The sequence below is a fragment of the Glycine soja genome, chromosome 14 (genome assembly GCF_004193775.1).
Source record: "Glycine soja cultivar W05 chromosome 14, ASM419377v2, whole genome shotgun sequence".
Taxonomy (NCBI): Eukaryota; Viridiplantae; Streptophyta; class Magnoliopsida; order Fabales; family Fabaceae; genus Glycine; species Glycine soja.
This window is the reverse complement of record NC_041015.1, coordinates 50664562-50679276: the sequence shown is the minus strand read 5'-3', so window position 1 is coordinate 50679276 and position 14715 is coordinate 50664562. Positions and strand designations below refer to the sequence as shown.

The 14715-nt window shown below is 34.1% G+C and overlaps 2 protein-coding genes across 3 annotated transcripts; both read left to right on the top strand.

The window, feature by feature from the left end:
* Positions 1-2162: 2162 nt before the first annotated feature.
* LOC114385380 (probable 1-acylglycerol-3-phosphate O-acyltransferase) lies at positions 2163-5761 on the top strand. The gene is made up of 9 exons (XM_028345430.1): positions 2163-2429; positions 3201-3437; positions 3520-3566; positions 3667-3785; positions 3880-4028; positions 4514-4623; positions 4739-4838; positions 5247-5370; positions 5459-5761. Exons 1-9 carry the CDS (start codon positions 2251-2253, stop codon positions 5582-5584), a joined length of 1191 nt encoding a protein of 396 aa, XP_028201231.1. The 5' UTR covers positions 2163-2250; the 3' UTR covers positions 5585-5761.
* A 2143-nt stretch (positions 5762-7904) lies between these two features.
* LOC114384668 (protein ACCUMULATION AND REPLICATION OF CHLOROPLASTS 6, chloroplastic-like) lies at positions 7905-12126 on the top strand. 2 transcript variants are annotated; one of them, XM_028344381.1, is made up of 7 exons: positions 7905-8470; positions 8896-9120; positions 9518-9778; positions 9883-10840; positions 10990-11126; positions 11329-11405; positions 11498-11596. In XM_028344381.1, the coding sequence occupies exons 1-7, from the start codon at positions 7958-7960 to the stop codon at positions 11517-11519; spliced, it is 2193 nt and encodes a 730-aa protein (XP_028200182.1). In that variant the 5' UTR covers positions 7905-7957; the 3' UTR covers positions 11520-11596. The 2 variants fall into 2 exon arrangements, with proteins under 2 accessions (XP_028200182.1, XP_028200181.1); XM_028344380.1 differs by lacking the exons at positions 11329-11405; positions 11498-11596 and adding an exon at positions 11629-12126.
* The last annotated feature ends 2589 nt before the right edge of the window (positions 12127-14715 follow it).

Genomic DNA, 14715 nt, shown 5'->3' with positions numbered 1-14715 from the left:
TGCCTTGAATACCCCAACGGAAAATTACCCTTATACTTTTATTTTGGATGCATTTCTGGTACGATTCAGTATCATTTGAAACTGCCGTTTGACGGCTACAAGATTGTATGATTCAGTTCAGTTGTTTTGTTATATCATCTTTATATAGCCATTTTGCCTTGTGTCAAAATATTACGTTCCTAGTATAGTATATTGATCTTTATGATATTGATGATTTTATGTGGAAATGGGGCAACACAAACTACCAAAGCACGTTGCAAATTTATTTGTTTTAGATGGATTGCCAACTCTAACTTGTATCTTGAGATCAAACTATAGATATACTCTTGCATCGGTCAATGGGGGGTACACAAGTGCAGGTTGTGGTGCTTTGAAATCTACACGATGAAACTGGCTGTCTTGCTATCGTGCATGACTTTTTATAACTAAAGATTTGCTTATAATTTCTATTGCTCATGCACTTTTATTTTTTAAATTAAGCTAGCTCAGCTTCTATTATCGGCTCTAACCTGAGGTATGTATGCATTTATTTTGAAAATGAGATGTTTGATGCTGAATGACGTAATTGCTAATTTTGAGTTATCGATCTATAACAATAGCTAAAGTAGAGGACATTAAATGAAAGGATAGGGCAAAATTTCGTAGGAAAGGTGTATTTGTCGATACCGATCTTACTGTATGATTTAAAAAAATTAACCGAAAGTTAGCCACTGGAAACTATTACGCGGTCATATTTCACTCATTGGGGGAAAAATTAAGTGAAAACTTAGTGAAAAATGAAAATTAGATGTTAAAAGATAAAAAATGTATGGTTTTTTAAGTAATTATGTGATTACCAAATAATTTAATTTTGACCATTTATGATTTGTATTTATATATCCATATTGTTACAATAAGAAAAGTTCATACTTGCTACGTTATACACATCTAAACATATATATAGGATTTTTTATATTAGAGAATACTTGTGGCTTGTATAAAAAGATACATAATGATAAATATTTAAAGTTACATAATTACTTAAATAAATTATGTGACTTTTTTTAAAAAAAATACATATAACTTGCATATTTTAATTTTAGCAATCTAATTATGTATTGATTTTTTTTAACTTTTATATTAAAACAAAGTGCTGTTTTAGAACTATTAATAAAGGAGAACGTTTTTAAAAGTTTTTCTTGAATGAGAGCAATTTTAGGAGGTATGATGATTTTCTTTAAGCTGCATGTCTTATCATAATCTCATATACTAACCATCTTAATTTTTAAATTATATTTTAATATTAGAAAAACATTAATAGTAAAAAATAACATTGTACCACGTTGTGAATGATTGTAAACCCAAAATATTTATTTATTATAAATTTTAACTATAATGTAATTTATTACAAATTGTAATCATATAAAAATATTTATCTGTATATTACCCAGACTAAAATATTAATTTAAATAAAATATAATACTACCTCCATTCTTAAATATAACTTTTTACCCAAAAAAATATATTCTTTTTTTTCTTCAAAAATTTTGTTCCTTTTATAAGATTCTTTTTAAGTAGTCTATCAAATTGATTTTTTTTTATCAAAATATCCTCAATTATTTTATAATAAATGTTATATATTAATAAGATTAATTTATTTTCTCTTTAATGAGGATTTGAGAAGATGAATAACCCAGATTTATTAATTAATTAAAATTCAAGTAAGTGAAAAGAGTGAGACGGTGAGTCCTAATCATTTGAATAAAATAATATAAATTTTAATTCTACTAATTAAATTAATCAATTTTTGTAATAATTATGAATTAGATTAAAAAAATCTTATATTTAAGAATGAAGATAACAATAAATATTTATTCCTCTCCTTCTCATTTTTTTCTAAAATCATCTCACTTTGGATATAATAATTCAGTATTTAATGTGTTTTTTAATATAATTAAGTGTTTATTTATTGTTAAAAGGAAAAGAACTAAAAATTGAGGTCCATAATCTTTACGCGAGCGTCATTGCCCGCGTAAGCGGTTTCTCGCATCTTCCTGTCATTTTCCCTCCCCCGTCTGGTCTTTATTTCCATTCCCTTCTTCCGGTATCACTAACTTGGCGGCTACTCTTTTCTTTTCTTTTCCGCTCCCGTAGGAATCGAAGATTTATAATTCCAATCATATATAGTAATCGTAACATCGTAGTATAATCTGATTCATCAACAGCGCTTGTCGGAAACAGAGTCGGTTTAGTTTGTTAGTTAGTTGTTTAATGAACGCAATTCGGTCCCGTTGGTTGACGAGAATGGCAGAAGACATTGGGAAAAGCAACCTCGAATCCTCTTCTGCTTCAACAACTTCCCGAGGCTTCTGGCCTTCTGTCTTACGTTGGATCCCCTCTTCCACCGATCACATCATCAATGCTGAAAAACGCCTTCTCTCTCTTGTCAAGTACGCAATTCACTAACCCTATATTTTTTCCTTTTCTATTTCTGTAATTGCTACCTATTCTTTTACTACTAAACACATATCGTTGCCTATTTTCGGATTAACCCATTGTTTTACTACCTTTGAATATCTGTTTTTCACAATAAAATTGTAGAAATCAGGGCGCTTCTTCTTCTGAATTGAGAAATGCTACCAACAACAACAATCTCTCTAATACATTCTTTTCAAGCATACTCTTTTTTATCGACTGAAATTTTTGGAAAATCACAAAATTTTGCAGGTTACACTTCTTATTTGTAATTAGTTCACCATAAAATTTTAACCACCAATAATAACGAGTGTTTTAGAAGGAATATGTTACTACCACTCCTCTTCTGAATTTATTCCAAGAAGAAGAATGCATGTTATATGCCAATAGCTGCAGCCCTGCGGGCACACAAGGAGAAATTATTGTATGGTCTGAGACTACCATGCATTCGTAGTCCTAGGAAATCTCTACATGACACATAGTTGAGTTTTATTATCTCTTTCTCATAAATTTAAAAATCAGCTAGGTGTCAAAGTGGAGATTGATCGGGTCCAGGGATACATACAATAATTTTTCGTAAATCAGATAAGTTAAACTAAATAACTAACTATGGATCGATGCCACATCAGCGGGTTGAGCTGGATTCTTTAACTCATGTAACGGTTACAACTGAGGGTGTTTGACATGAAATTGTGAATTAAAGTTGTATATCAGGATTGTGATGTTTTTCTTTTCTTTTTTGGCAGGACTCCGTATGCTCAAGAACAGGTCAATATAGGTTCCGGTCCACCTGATTCCAAAGTTAGATGGTTCCGTTCATCTAGCAATGAACCACGGTTTATTAACACGGTTACATTTGACAGTAAGGATGATTCTCCTACGCTGGTGATGGTTCATGGATATGCAGCATCGCAGGGTTTCTTCTTTCGCAATTTTGATGCCCTTGCCTCCCGTTTCAGAGTGATTGCTATTGATCAACTTGGGTGAGCTTTGCTTCTCTTCATTCACAATTCCAAATTAGTGTTTTGTGCAAACTGGATTATTCAACTAGACACTTTCTTGCAGTTGGGGTGGATCTAGCAGGCCTGACTTTACATGCAGAAGCACTGAAGGTCAGAACCAGAGTTGATTCAGAATTGAGAATGTTTAATGTTGTTGCTTAACTTGAAAAGTTACTGTGGCAAAATACTAAACTTGTTCTTGATACAACAGAAACTGAGGCATGGTTCATTGATTCTTTTGAGGAATGGAGAAAGGCCAAAAACCTGAGCAATTTTATACTACTTGGACATTCTTTTGGTGGTTATGTTGCTTCCAAGTACGCACTTAAGGTGAATTTCTTTCTACATTGTGTTAAAATGACTTGTTTGGTTTTCTTCTTTTTTAGATTGTTGTTCTGATGTATATCTTAAAACATATATATAGCACCCTGAGCATGTCAATCACTTGATTCTGGTGGGACCTGCTGGATTTTCATCAGAATCAGAAAGAATTACAAAGTTCTTATCAACATGGAAAGGATCAATCCTGAACCAAATATGGGAATCTAATTTTACACCTCAGAAAATCATCAGGTAGAATTACAGTATCCCTATTTTTTCCATCCTCTTTTATGTATACTCTATCATTTTTCTTAAGCTAGAGCTATGAAGGAAACATCATTCAGAAAATGAAAAATATCTAGACAGTAGGACATAAAAGCCACTTCTTTATTATTTCAGTTCTTTTGCCTGCTTTGGTGTACATAGGGTTGGGTTTAAAATTGTTTTTTTATTACTGTGTCTGATTATTTAATCACTAGATGCATGAACACCCAAATCTTAAAAATGTTTTCAAATAATTTAAGTTTTCATTGAGATTATATTTCATATCTGATGATAGTATGCACAATACATTTTATTTACATTTTCAGGTTAATACTTCTTATTCTTTGTCTTTGTCATCTTTTCTAATGGCATTGTTACTGAAGTAGACTACTATATTGACTTAAATTCATATTCTCTTTATTGAGTGATGGGGGGGTAACTGTCTAATATTTTTCCTCATATTTTATGGCCAGAGGTTTAGGTCCTTGGGGTCCTGATATGGTCCTCAAGTATACCAGTGCCAGGTTTGTTACATATACAACTGGGGAAACGCTGACAGAATCTGAATCGAGATTACTGACAGGTATTGTGAGATAGATAACCATCAATTCATGGTTTAGCTGTAAGACTATATTTCATTTTGTTTTTGGAGTACTTATAAGAGTATATTTCCCTGTCTTGTTCTTTTGCTGTTACAGATTATGTTTACCATACTTTAGCAGCCAAAGCTAGTGGCGAGCTGTGCTTAAAATATATATTTTCATTTGGAGGACTCCCGAGGTCACCTCTTCTTCACAGGTTTGGTGATCCATCCTCCTGCTATATTGATTATTGAATTAACATTTCATTTCTGCACTTCTACGTCAAAATACAATGTCTTTAACAGGATGGTTGTAATTTGTAAAACAATGTTACTCAGACAACATTTGTGGGTTGATTCAATATGGAACTCCTGTAAAAAATTGTAAACGAGGCTATGAGGTTTGAAAATCCAATGTAAACATCCAAAATTTTGAACTATTAAAGGTTTTACCACATAATTTTCTACTGCTGTGCCATATGGCCATGGTCTTTAGCCGAGGTCGCATCAAGACTTCATTTCTCTATTGCTTCAAATTAACCACTCCTCTTGATACTTAATTTATTACATGTACTCCACTTGGCGGGTGTGGTGTTTTTAACCTCCATTTCTCTCTGTTTTCACAGTGCTTCAGAGTGGAAGGTGCCTACCACCTTCATATATGGTTTTCAGGACTGGATGAATTATGAAGGAGCCCAAGAAGCACGCAAACAAATGAAGGTTCCATGTGAAATCCTTAGGGTTCCCCAGGTATATCACTTTCTCCATTTCCCCAAACAGTGAAGTAACTTCAATATGAATATTATCTGGATTAACAAACTTCATTTACTTGTTGCAGGCCGGGCACTTTGTGTTCATTGACAACCCAAGTGGCTTCCATTCAGCAGTGTTTTATGCTTGTAGAAGGTTTCTTAGGCCTGATCCAGACAGTGAATCCCTTCCTGAAGGGCTAACCTCTGCATAGAGTATAATCTTGTGTAATGCTGTCTATGATTATATATTTCTTTTACAAATTAAACTCCTTTATTTATTCAAGCCATGTCCTATTCATGCTTAAATGGAATTTGCAATTGTAACTTGTAATGGCAATTCAAAAAATAATGACGTCTAATATAAATTTCATTACTGAAACATGTGCTCATTATAACTTGTTATTAGGTTGTTAATCTATCGTGTTATCAATGGAAATTTAGAATCAACTGTAATATAAATACAATTATACAAACTCTGTGTTTACATATATACAGCTATTTTTTTTTTATAATTTCAATTGTTTGGTTGAAGAATAAGAAAAAAGAAAGATAAGAAAAAAAGACATTCAAATCTCATCTTTTCACAGTTTTCTTAGCTGTTTTGAAGAGGCATCACATTTTTCTTCTTCTCTTGAATGAAAAAATAATAATCATTCGAGAAATGTTGTAGCAACGTTTGGTTTAGATTAATTTTTAATTAAACTATTTATTCTGAAAGTTTTCTATTTTCTAAATAAGTTAAAATAATACGTACGCATTATCTTGGATTTAATTTATTTTAGAAAATAAAATAAATAATCTTAATTATTGACAAAAAAAATTAAACCGAAACCCAACGCATATATCAGCAGTTAGCACGTGGAACTGCCACTGAAGTTTAATTTGTCAAAGATGAGTATGCAAATTTCTAATTTCTATACTGATAGGCCAAAACTGCAGCCTGTAGGACACAATTGATAATCTGCATATCTAGTAAACGGAAAACAAATAATAATAATAATAATAATCTAGTAGTTCATCACGTGCAATCAAAGAAAGCATAAGTAGAGGGATATGGATCCTTTAGAGTTAAAAAATGATCTGCATCAAGTGCAATTTAGATTCATTGGTTTTCACTAACAACATATGTTATTTAATAAAACAAACTTAATATTCTAAAGGCTAATTCTATAGGGTTAGAAAAGCAACTGCATACGATTTCAATCCTAATTGAACTTTCCCTGACGCTACAGGGGATCCTATTTGCAAACCCCCCATTTTTTCACTGTTTTTGTAATGTTTTGCTAAAAATATATTTTTTCTAGAAATTAAATTTTGCAGCATTGTTTTGGAAATAGATTGATGTGCCAAATTATAGTCATAGTACGAATTTAATACATTTCAAAAATTAATTTTTGATAGTATAAAATTTCTTTTGTAAAATTGTTAAAATTTGTATACTCATGGATGCTTAGTTCTAGGAAGAGATTTCTCAATCTATTGCTTCCACCCTTCTCTGATGCAGCCAGCCCCAAACCTGAAAATCGGTTGCCATCCTCCACTGTAGTGTCAAAGTTTATTGAATGGTCAAATCTTAATTTTATTTCATAAATTAAATTTCGGATTACATAACTATTTTCGAAAACTAAATTATGAAAGTGTACATCTTTTCACAAACATGTTATGAAAATTAATTCTAAAAAAATATTTTTGATAAAATAAATATAACAATTAGAAAAGAGGTGCTAAGAGAAAAAAGAGTGTAAATAAAATCCAAAAATACGGGAAATACTAACGAGTGTCTTTAGAAAGAAAAAAAAAACTAAATTAAAAGTGCAAAGTTTTTAAAGGAAAAGGTAATAACACTTTTTTTTTAGTAATTTCTAATGCAACTAATAAAAATGTTATTCTTTGTATTTTATTTCATTATAATTATTGTCTTAAATTATTTTATAATGACAAAAAATCTATTAAATAAGTGAAGAGAATAGAGTTTTTATAAAATTAATTTTATCACTATTAATTTATTTTTTATTTTATTAATCATATTATTAATATTATAAAAGATATAAATAAAAAATATAATTAATGTGACATTAAAAAATTAAAATGATAATTATTTAAAATAAATTTATTTTTTATACGATGATTATTATGATAGTAAGGAAATAATTATTTAACCATTGTCTTTAAAAGTATTGATTAGTCAGACCTATAGGTACGAATATTAAATATTGAATATTGAATATTGAGGGTATAAAGAGATCAGAACTTTAAGTTCTTATAAACAAGAACTGGAGCAGAATCGGATCAATTGGCCACATTTTATTCTCATCCCCATTTATTTATTACACTTTTATTAATAAATAATTGAATATAAGAGATTAATATATTATTTGATGTTAAGATTTGAATAATATCAAATTTAATTTTTAATCACATTTTCCTTACAACTCTATGGCATCAGATTCTTCAAAAAATAATAATTACATTTCCATAAGAATCTTAAGATGCACACATTGTGTAAAAGTAAAAATATAAAATAGTGAGTCCTAAACCTATTCATTGCGACGTGTTGGTGTGCAGAGAGGCAAGAGAGAAGTTGAATGGAAACGGTGGTCTCTCGCGCTGTCCTCGTTCTCTGCACTCCGCACCCAACCACAACTCACCCTTTCACTAAACCTAACAAACTCCTCCGTTCCTCCCTCAGCCGCGGCGCCGCTTCCTTATCCGCCACCAGCAAATGGGCGGAGCGCCTCATTGCCGATTTCCAATTCCTCGGCGACGCCGCCGCCTCCACTTCCACCTCCACTCTCAGCCCCTCCTCCGTCCCTCCCCGCCTCGATCCTCCTGAGCGCTACGTGTCGATCCCTCTCGACCTGTACCGCATTCTCGGCGCCGAACCGCACTTCCTCGGCGACGGCATTCGCAGGGCCTACGAGGCCAAGTTCTCGAAGCCTCCTCAGTACGCCTTCAGCAACGACGCTTTAATCAGCCGCCGCCAAATCCTCCAAGCAGCCTGCGAAACCCTAGCTGATCCTACTTCCAGAAGAGAGTACAATCAAAGCCTTGTCGACGACGAAGAAGCCGCCATTCTCACTCAAATCCCTTTCGACAAAGTATAATTCACCCTACTTTAGTTTAATTGTGCAATTTTGATTCTCCTACTACAGTCATTTTCGCGAATTCGATCCCTCACTATTTTAATTGTGTGCAATTTGTGTCGTTAAGAGAAATGTTGTTCTGGCAGCAATGCAGTATAGTAGTGCATTAGAGTTCAATTGTACAATTAAAATAGTGCAGTATCAAATTGGCGGAAAAAAATAATTAACATGTCAATGGTACGGACTAAAAGTGTAATTAAGGGCCTGTTTGGGTAAACTTCTTTGGAAACACAAAATCCCATTATTTTCTTCTCCTAGAAGCGCTTCTAGAGAAGCTTACCCAAACAGGCCCTAAGGCTTCTATTTTCTACGCCTTTTCTTAATGTAATGTAGTTTGATTTCTGGTTGGTTCATTGATGACTGAAATGGTTGGTTGGTAGGTTCCTGGAGCGTTGTGTGTGTTGCAGGAAGCTGGAGAGACGGAGCTTGTGCTTGAGATTGGGCAGGGTTTGCTTAGGGAGAGGTTGCCGAAGACGTTTAAGCAGGATGTTGTGTTGGCTATGGCACTCGCATTTGTTGACGTGTCAAGGGATGCTATGGCCTTGTCTCCACCGGATTTCATTGCGGCCTGTGAGATGCTCGAGAGGGCGTTGAAGCTTTTGCAGGTGATTCAAACTGTTGCATGCTCTGTTTGTTCCTTTAAACACCGTATAAGCAATTAATTAATATATTATACATCCATTGATAGTGTAAAGGTCTTTTGCACTTTTATGAAATCACTAATTGGCAGGTATGGTAATTTGTAAGTTTGTAGATTTTTATAAGAACTACTTTAAAAGTCAATCCAAAGACGATTACTAATTGATTGACATTGTAAACTTTTACACTGAAGTGCATGCTTATTAAACTCTTTTAGGTGTAGTGATTCTGTTGGACATAAACACTTTTTTTCTTCTTGTATTTAATGTGCTATAACATAATGTGTGCATCATATATCTTGAAGATTCCTATGTTGGTAGTTGCATTGCATTATGCTGTATAATAACCTACCTGATCATGTAGGAAGAAGGGGCAACCAGCCTAGCTCCAGATTTACAAGCACAAATAGATGAGACGCTAGAAGAGATAACCCCACGTTGTGTTTTGGAACTTTTAGCCTTGCCTCTTGATGACGAACATCGAGCGCGGAGGGAGGAAGGTCTTCTTGGTGTCCGTAACATTTTGTGGGCGGTTGGTGGAGGGGGTGCAGCAGCAATTGCCGGGGGTTTCACCCGTGAAGACTTCATGAATGAGGCATTCTTACACATGACAGCGGCTGAACAGGTGTTCATAAATAATTTTTTGCATATTTTTCTTTCTATTTTTGTGTTTATTTATAAAGAATTTTCATTTATCATTTTCTTCTTACCCTCAATCTTCTTTTGAAGGTTGAACTTTTTGTAGCCACACCAAGTACTATTCCAGCTGAAAGTTTTGAAGCATATGGAGTTGCACTTGCACTGGTTGCACAAGCTTTTGTGGGTAAAAAGCCGCATCTTATTCAAGATGCTGATAACTTGTTCCAACAACTTCAACAGACTAAGATTACAACTGTGAGGAATGCTCCCTCGGTTTATATTCCCAAGGAGAAGAGAGAGATTGATTTTGCTTTAGAAAGGGGTCTCTGTGCACTGCTTGTTGGGGAGCTGGATCAATGTCGGTCATGGTTGGGACTAGATACTGACAGCTCTCCTTATAGGAACCCATCTATTATAGAATTTATTATGGAAAATGCAAAGGGGGATGAGGACAGTGATCTTCCCGGACTCTGTAAATTGTTGGAGACTTGGCTGATGGAGGTTGTTTTTCCTAGGTTTAGAGATACCAAAGAAACAAGATTCAAGCTTGGAGATTACTATGATGACCCAACAGTGCTGAGATATCTAGAGAGGCTGGAGGGTGGTAGCAATTCACCCTTAGCTGCTGCTGCAGCCATAGCAAAAATTGGAGCTGAGGCTACTGCTGTCATTAGCCAGGTCCAGGCTAGTGTAATAAATGCATTGAAAAAGGCATTTCCTGTTGGTTCTGAAGATCAAATTGTGAAACATCAAGTAAATGGTGTGAACGAGGATTTTGGCTTTTCTGAAAGTGAGAATCCTCTGATATTGTCAGATCAGGATTCTCCAGTCAATGCTGAGGTTTCTGGAATAAAAAATACTATGGAGACAAGAAAAGGTGAATTTATTACTGAAGAAATTAAACATGCAAGTGTGCAGATCATGTGTGCTGGTGTTGTAATTGGACTGGTAACTTTGGTTGGTTTAAAGTTTTTACCTACTAGGAATGGCTCACCCATTCTTCGTAAAATGACTGGTTCCGCAATGGTGTCAGATACTATCAACTTAGGTATGGTTTTTAGAGACGTGTAATTTGGAAGATTAGTACATATATTTCCTTATAGATGATTTGAGTGATTCATTTGCCGCAGATCCAAAATTAGGTTTTAGAAGTTCATTGTGTAAATTTCATGTATTGAATTGCTCATTACTACACAGGTTCCTTGGGAGATGAAGAAAAAGTAGAGCAGCTACCAAAAATGGATGCAAGGGTTGCCGAGGCTCTAGTTCGCAAGTGGCAAAGTGTAAAATCCGAAGCTTTTGGACCTGACCATTGCTTGGGAAGGTTGCATGAGGTAAGGAATTTAACTGGTCTGCATAAAATCGGAGATGATAAACTTTTCAAAAATTAAGCATGAGTATGATCCATAAACTGATTTCCTTCCCATGGTTATGTTAAATATGGCAATTATGAAATCGTGCAACTTGTGCAATTATGCGTCTTTATGGTGTTTTATTGTTTTCTCAATTGAATCCCAATCTGGTATGATGTTATAGGCCATGCTTTTGGAATTTTGGAAAGCAGGGGCATGGGTAGTTTCATTGATTGAAAAGGAAGAACTGGGACTTGGATTGTGAGTAGCAGGAAGCAAGTTTATATTTTGTTTTCTTGTGAAAACTGACTACTGCACAATCTTTATAATAAACCAACTCATTTACATGATAGGGATTACAGCCCCTTCCATTGAAAAATTCTGTTGCTCTTTGACTGGCAACAGTCTTGACTTGAGGAAGTTATGCAGTGAATTATCATATTTGTTTGTGTATGAAGTTTTGCTGAAAGCTAAGACCTGCTAGGTTTTGGACGGTGAGATGTTGAAGATATGGACAGATCGTGCAGCTGAGATTGCAGAGCGTGGTTGGTCCTATGACTACACCTTGGAGGACCTCAACATCGATAGTGTGACCATATCACAGAATGGGCGCCGTGCAGTGGTGGAAACAACTCTGAAAGAGTCTACTCACCTGAATGCCGTAGGTCATCCGCAACACGATGCTTCTAATAGCAGAACCTACACAACAAGATATGAGATGTCTTTTACAGGCGCAGAGTGGAAAATTGTTGAAGGAGCTGTCCTTGAGTCCTAAGTAGATTTACGTAAATACGTATGTATGTACATCAGGTTATACCACTTCAATTTCAATCGATCAACCTACATCCAATGCCTTTAGTATGTACGTTTTTTTAAACGTCGTGCACTTTTGAAGCACATACCTCAGTCAAGCTGTAAATACTCGCGGTGTTTGTTGTTATGATGGTCCAGTTAGGATGTCAATCCACTTTTTTTACTTGCATTCCTTTAGAAAGGAGGATGAAATGAAATGAAAATGAGATAAAATGAAAAGAAGTTAATATGTAACCACTTTAATATCCAATTCTATTAAATAAGTAACAGTAGTTCCACACTGTTGTAAATTATTATCACTTTAGTTCCTGACTCATTCTGTTATAAAATATTACCTTCTAAATAAGAAACAAGTTATAATGTACTTCTATCTTGGATGACTTTATGAGTGAGATTACAGCGCTCACTTTAAATGATAGTGTGCCTGATATGACCATCTGGTACCCTTCCTAAGATGGCCAAAATTGCTTACAAGTGGCTCACTAGAGCTCGTTCTACCCATGGTGCTACTGCGGTTAATGGAACTTGGGTGTGGTCTCTCCAATTACTAGAAAATATTAAACACTACCTTTGGCTCTTAGACCATAAGAGTATCCTGACTAACCTCTTCCGACTTCGTCGGCATATTTGTTTTGATTGCTCTTGTTGCAGGTGTGGTGATCCAGAGGAATCTATTCTTCGTTTACTACTGGTAATAATTGTTAGATGGTTTAAACCAACTAGAAACAACTTTCTTCCAAGTTGTTATTGAATTATCAACTTCCATTTTCGACCGGAGTCTTGAAGCTTGTCGGGTCCCAATTGGGTCAAGTTACTGATATGTATTAAACTTCATTTTTCCACTATAAATAAAAGCAGTCATTATAATTGAGTGGAAAAATATTGAAAGAGTCTTGTTAACAGTGTTCTTAGGACATTAGTTAAAGAACTAATAAGTAAAAATATTTATTATGTAAATTATTGGAGAACATAAAAAATATCATGAACACTATAAATTTTTACCTCAATCAAAATATTTTTAATTTAAGTTCTTTAACCAATATCTTCAACAAGCTAACATTTGTGATATTAAAATGCCTCTAAGGAATAGTTGAACATATATTCTCTTTTTGGTATTAGATTGCTTCAGGTTCTTCTAAGTGGTTTCATGATCTTATTGGGGACTGGGTCCTTGAAGCTTACTGGTCGAGATTTTTAATTGTACCCCGAAATTGAGGCTAAAGATCCATAACCTTCATATTGAAAGCGAGTGAGGGGCGAATTGTTTCCAAAACTTTTGTTTATGATTTTTTTATAGGCACTTTAGTTTATAGTTATACATATATTAGATTTACCAGCATTTCTTTACAATATTATGTTCGTAAATCGATCAGCAAACAATTCATCATGGATATTTATTATTAGGAATGATTTCTGAATTCTGATCCTTGAAAGAATAATATTGTGGGAAAACAAGGTGCTTATATACATTTTATTTTCCTAGTTACTTTGATGCATCATATGGTTGTACCAAAAAATTCATTATAGTTGGTTACCTTGACATAATGGATATCACGTGGACGGTCGGAGGCATGGAGCATGTATTTTCCAATAATGTTAAGTATGTGGCCTTGATGGTATATGCAGAATAATATCTTTTGATATACGTTCTCCGGAGTCGTAGGCTTAAAGGCCAAGCAATAGCAGGACAAAGGGTAGCACGTATATTGATGGTGCATGATAATTCGATGAGGGTCCATATTGTTACATCGAAGTCCTTTTTGTCGTTTGCACATGGAATATGCATGGATATTCTATATTGGCCAAAATTCCCTCATATTATGCTTGAAGACTATATATAATGATGTCACATTAACTAAATACCTTAAAATGGGATTAGACTGGTTACATTGTGAATCCAATTATGTTTTTGATTCCATTACTTCTTTATTTGGTTGAATGTATTGAACATATATAATTTAGAACTTTCTCTGAGTCAATGTCTTGTTTGAATTTTGAAATATTCTATTAAAAGTCTTTTGGTTTATCATTGGGAACTTTTTCCATCAATTAGAAAAATTCGAAAAAAGAAAGTAATAACTGTATGCTAAAAGAAGTGCCGCTTTATTTGAACTCCCCTTTTTATTAAACCGGAAAGATCGTTTGCACAATAATAGTATTGCAAAAGTTTAATTATGTTAATGAAACAAGCAATCTAGCGCTGCATTTTCTGTTTGGTATTCCTTTTTTAATAATAATTTGTAGTACTTTTAGTAAATCTCATCTGCTACAATTATTATTGTAAAGTTTTTGTTATATAGAGGTATTAATAGATATAGCTTTGATCTTATTTGATATGAAACTTGCAAAAGTGTCTTGTTAAAGCTTTTAATAAAGATCTGTTAAGCATTATAATGCATCTTTTGAGGAAATTCGAACTATCTCTACCACCCCATTGGAGAATATATGGGGCAGGTGTGGCAGAATATCATTAGAGAAACAAGCACAAGCAAAGAGAGGACGTGTTTTTGAACAGCTCATTGCTATGATATTTGTCCTGTGGGGACAAAGTGAAGGCTAAGGCATCTCAATTTTTACTACCTAAAAGTGTTTTTGGAATATTTTACATAGATCCGGTCAGGTGGGGACCTGTTGATGGAACAGCATATATTGAACAGTCATAAAATGCTTCACATTTAACATTCCTTTTTCTCTCTATAGCGTGTCAAAATTATGGTGGCCTTGAGAAATTTTCGGCTTCTATGCTTCATCCTTGTGG

Coding starts and splice junctions, on each gene's coding strand:
- LOC114385380 (XM_028345430.1), top strand. CDS start 2,251: ATGAACGCAATTCGGTCCCGTTGGTTGACGAGAATGGCAGAAGACATT. Junction 3,567..3,666: donor TACATGCAGAAGCACTGAAG/GTCAGAACCAGA, acceptor TTGATACAACAG/AAACTGAGGCATGGTTCATT. Junction 3,786..3,879: donor CTTCCAAGTACGCACTTAAG/GTGAATTTCTTT, acceptor ACATATATATAG/CACCCTGAGCATGTCAATCA.
- LOC114384668 (XM_028344380.1), top strand. CDS start 7,958: ATGGAAACGGTGGTCTCTCGCGCTGTCCTCGTTCTCTGCACTCCGCAC. Junction 8,471..8,895: donor CTCAAATCCCTTTCGACAAA/GTATAATTCACC, acceptor GTTGGTTGGTAG/GTTCCTGGAGCGTTGTGTGT. Junction 10,841..10,989: donor GTCAGATACTATCAACTTAG/GTATGGTTTTTA, acceptor ATTACTACACAG/GTTCCTTGGGAGATGAAGAA.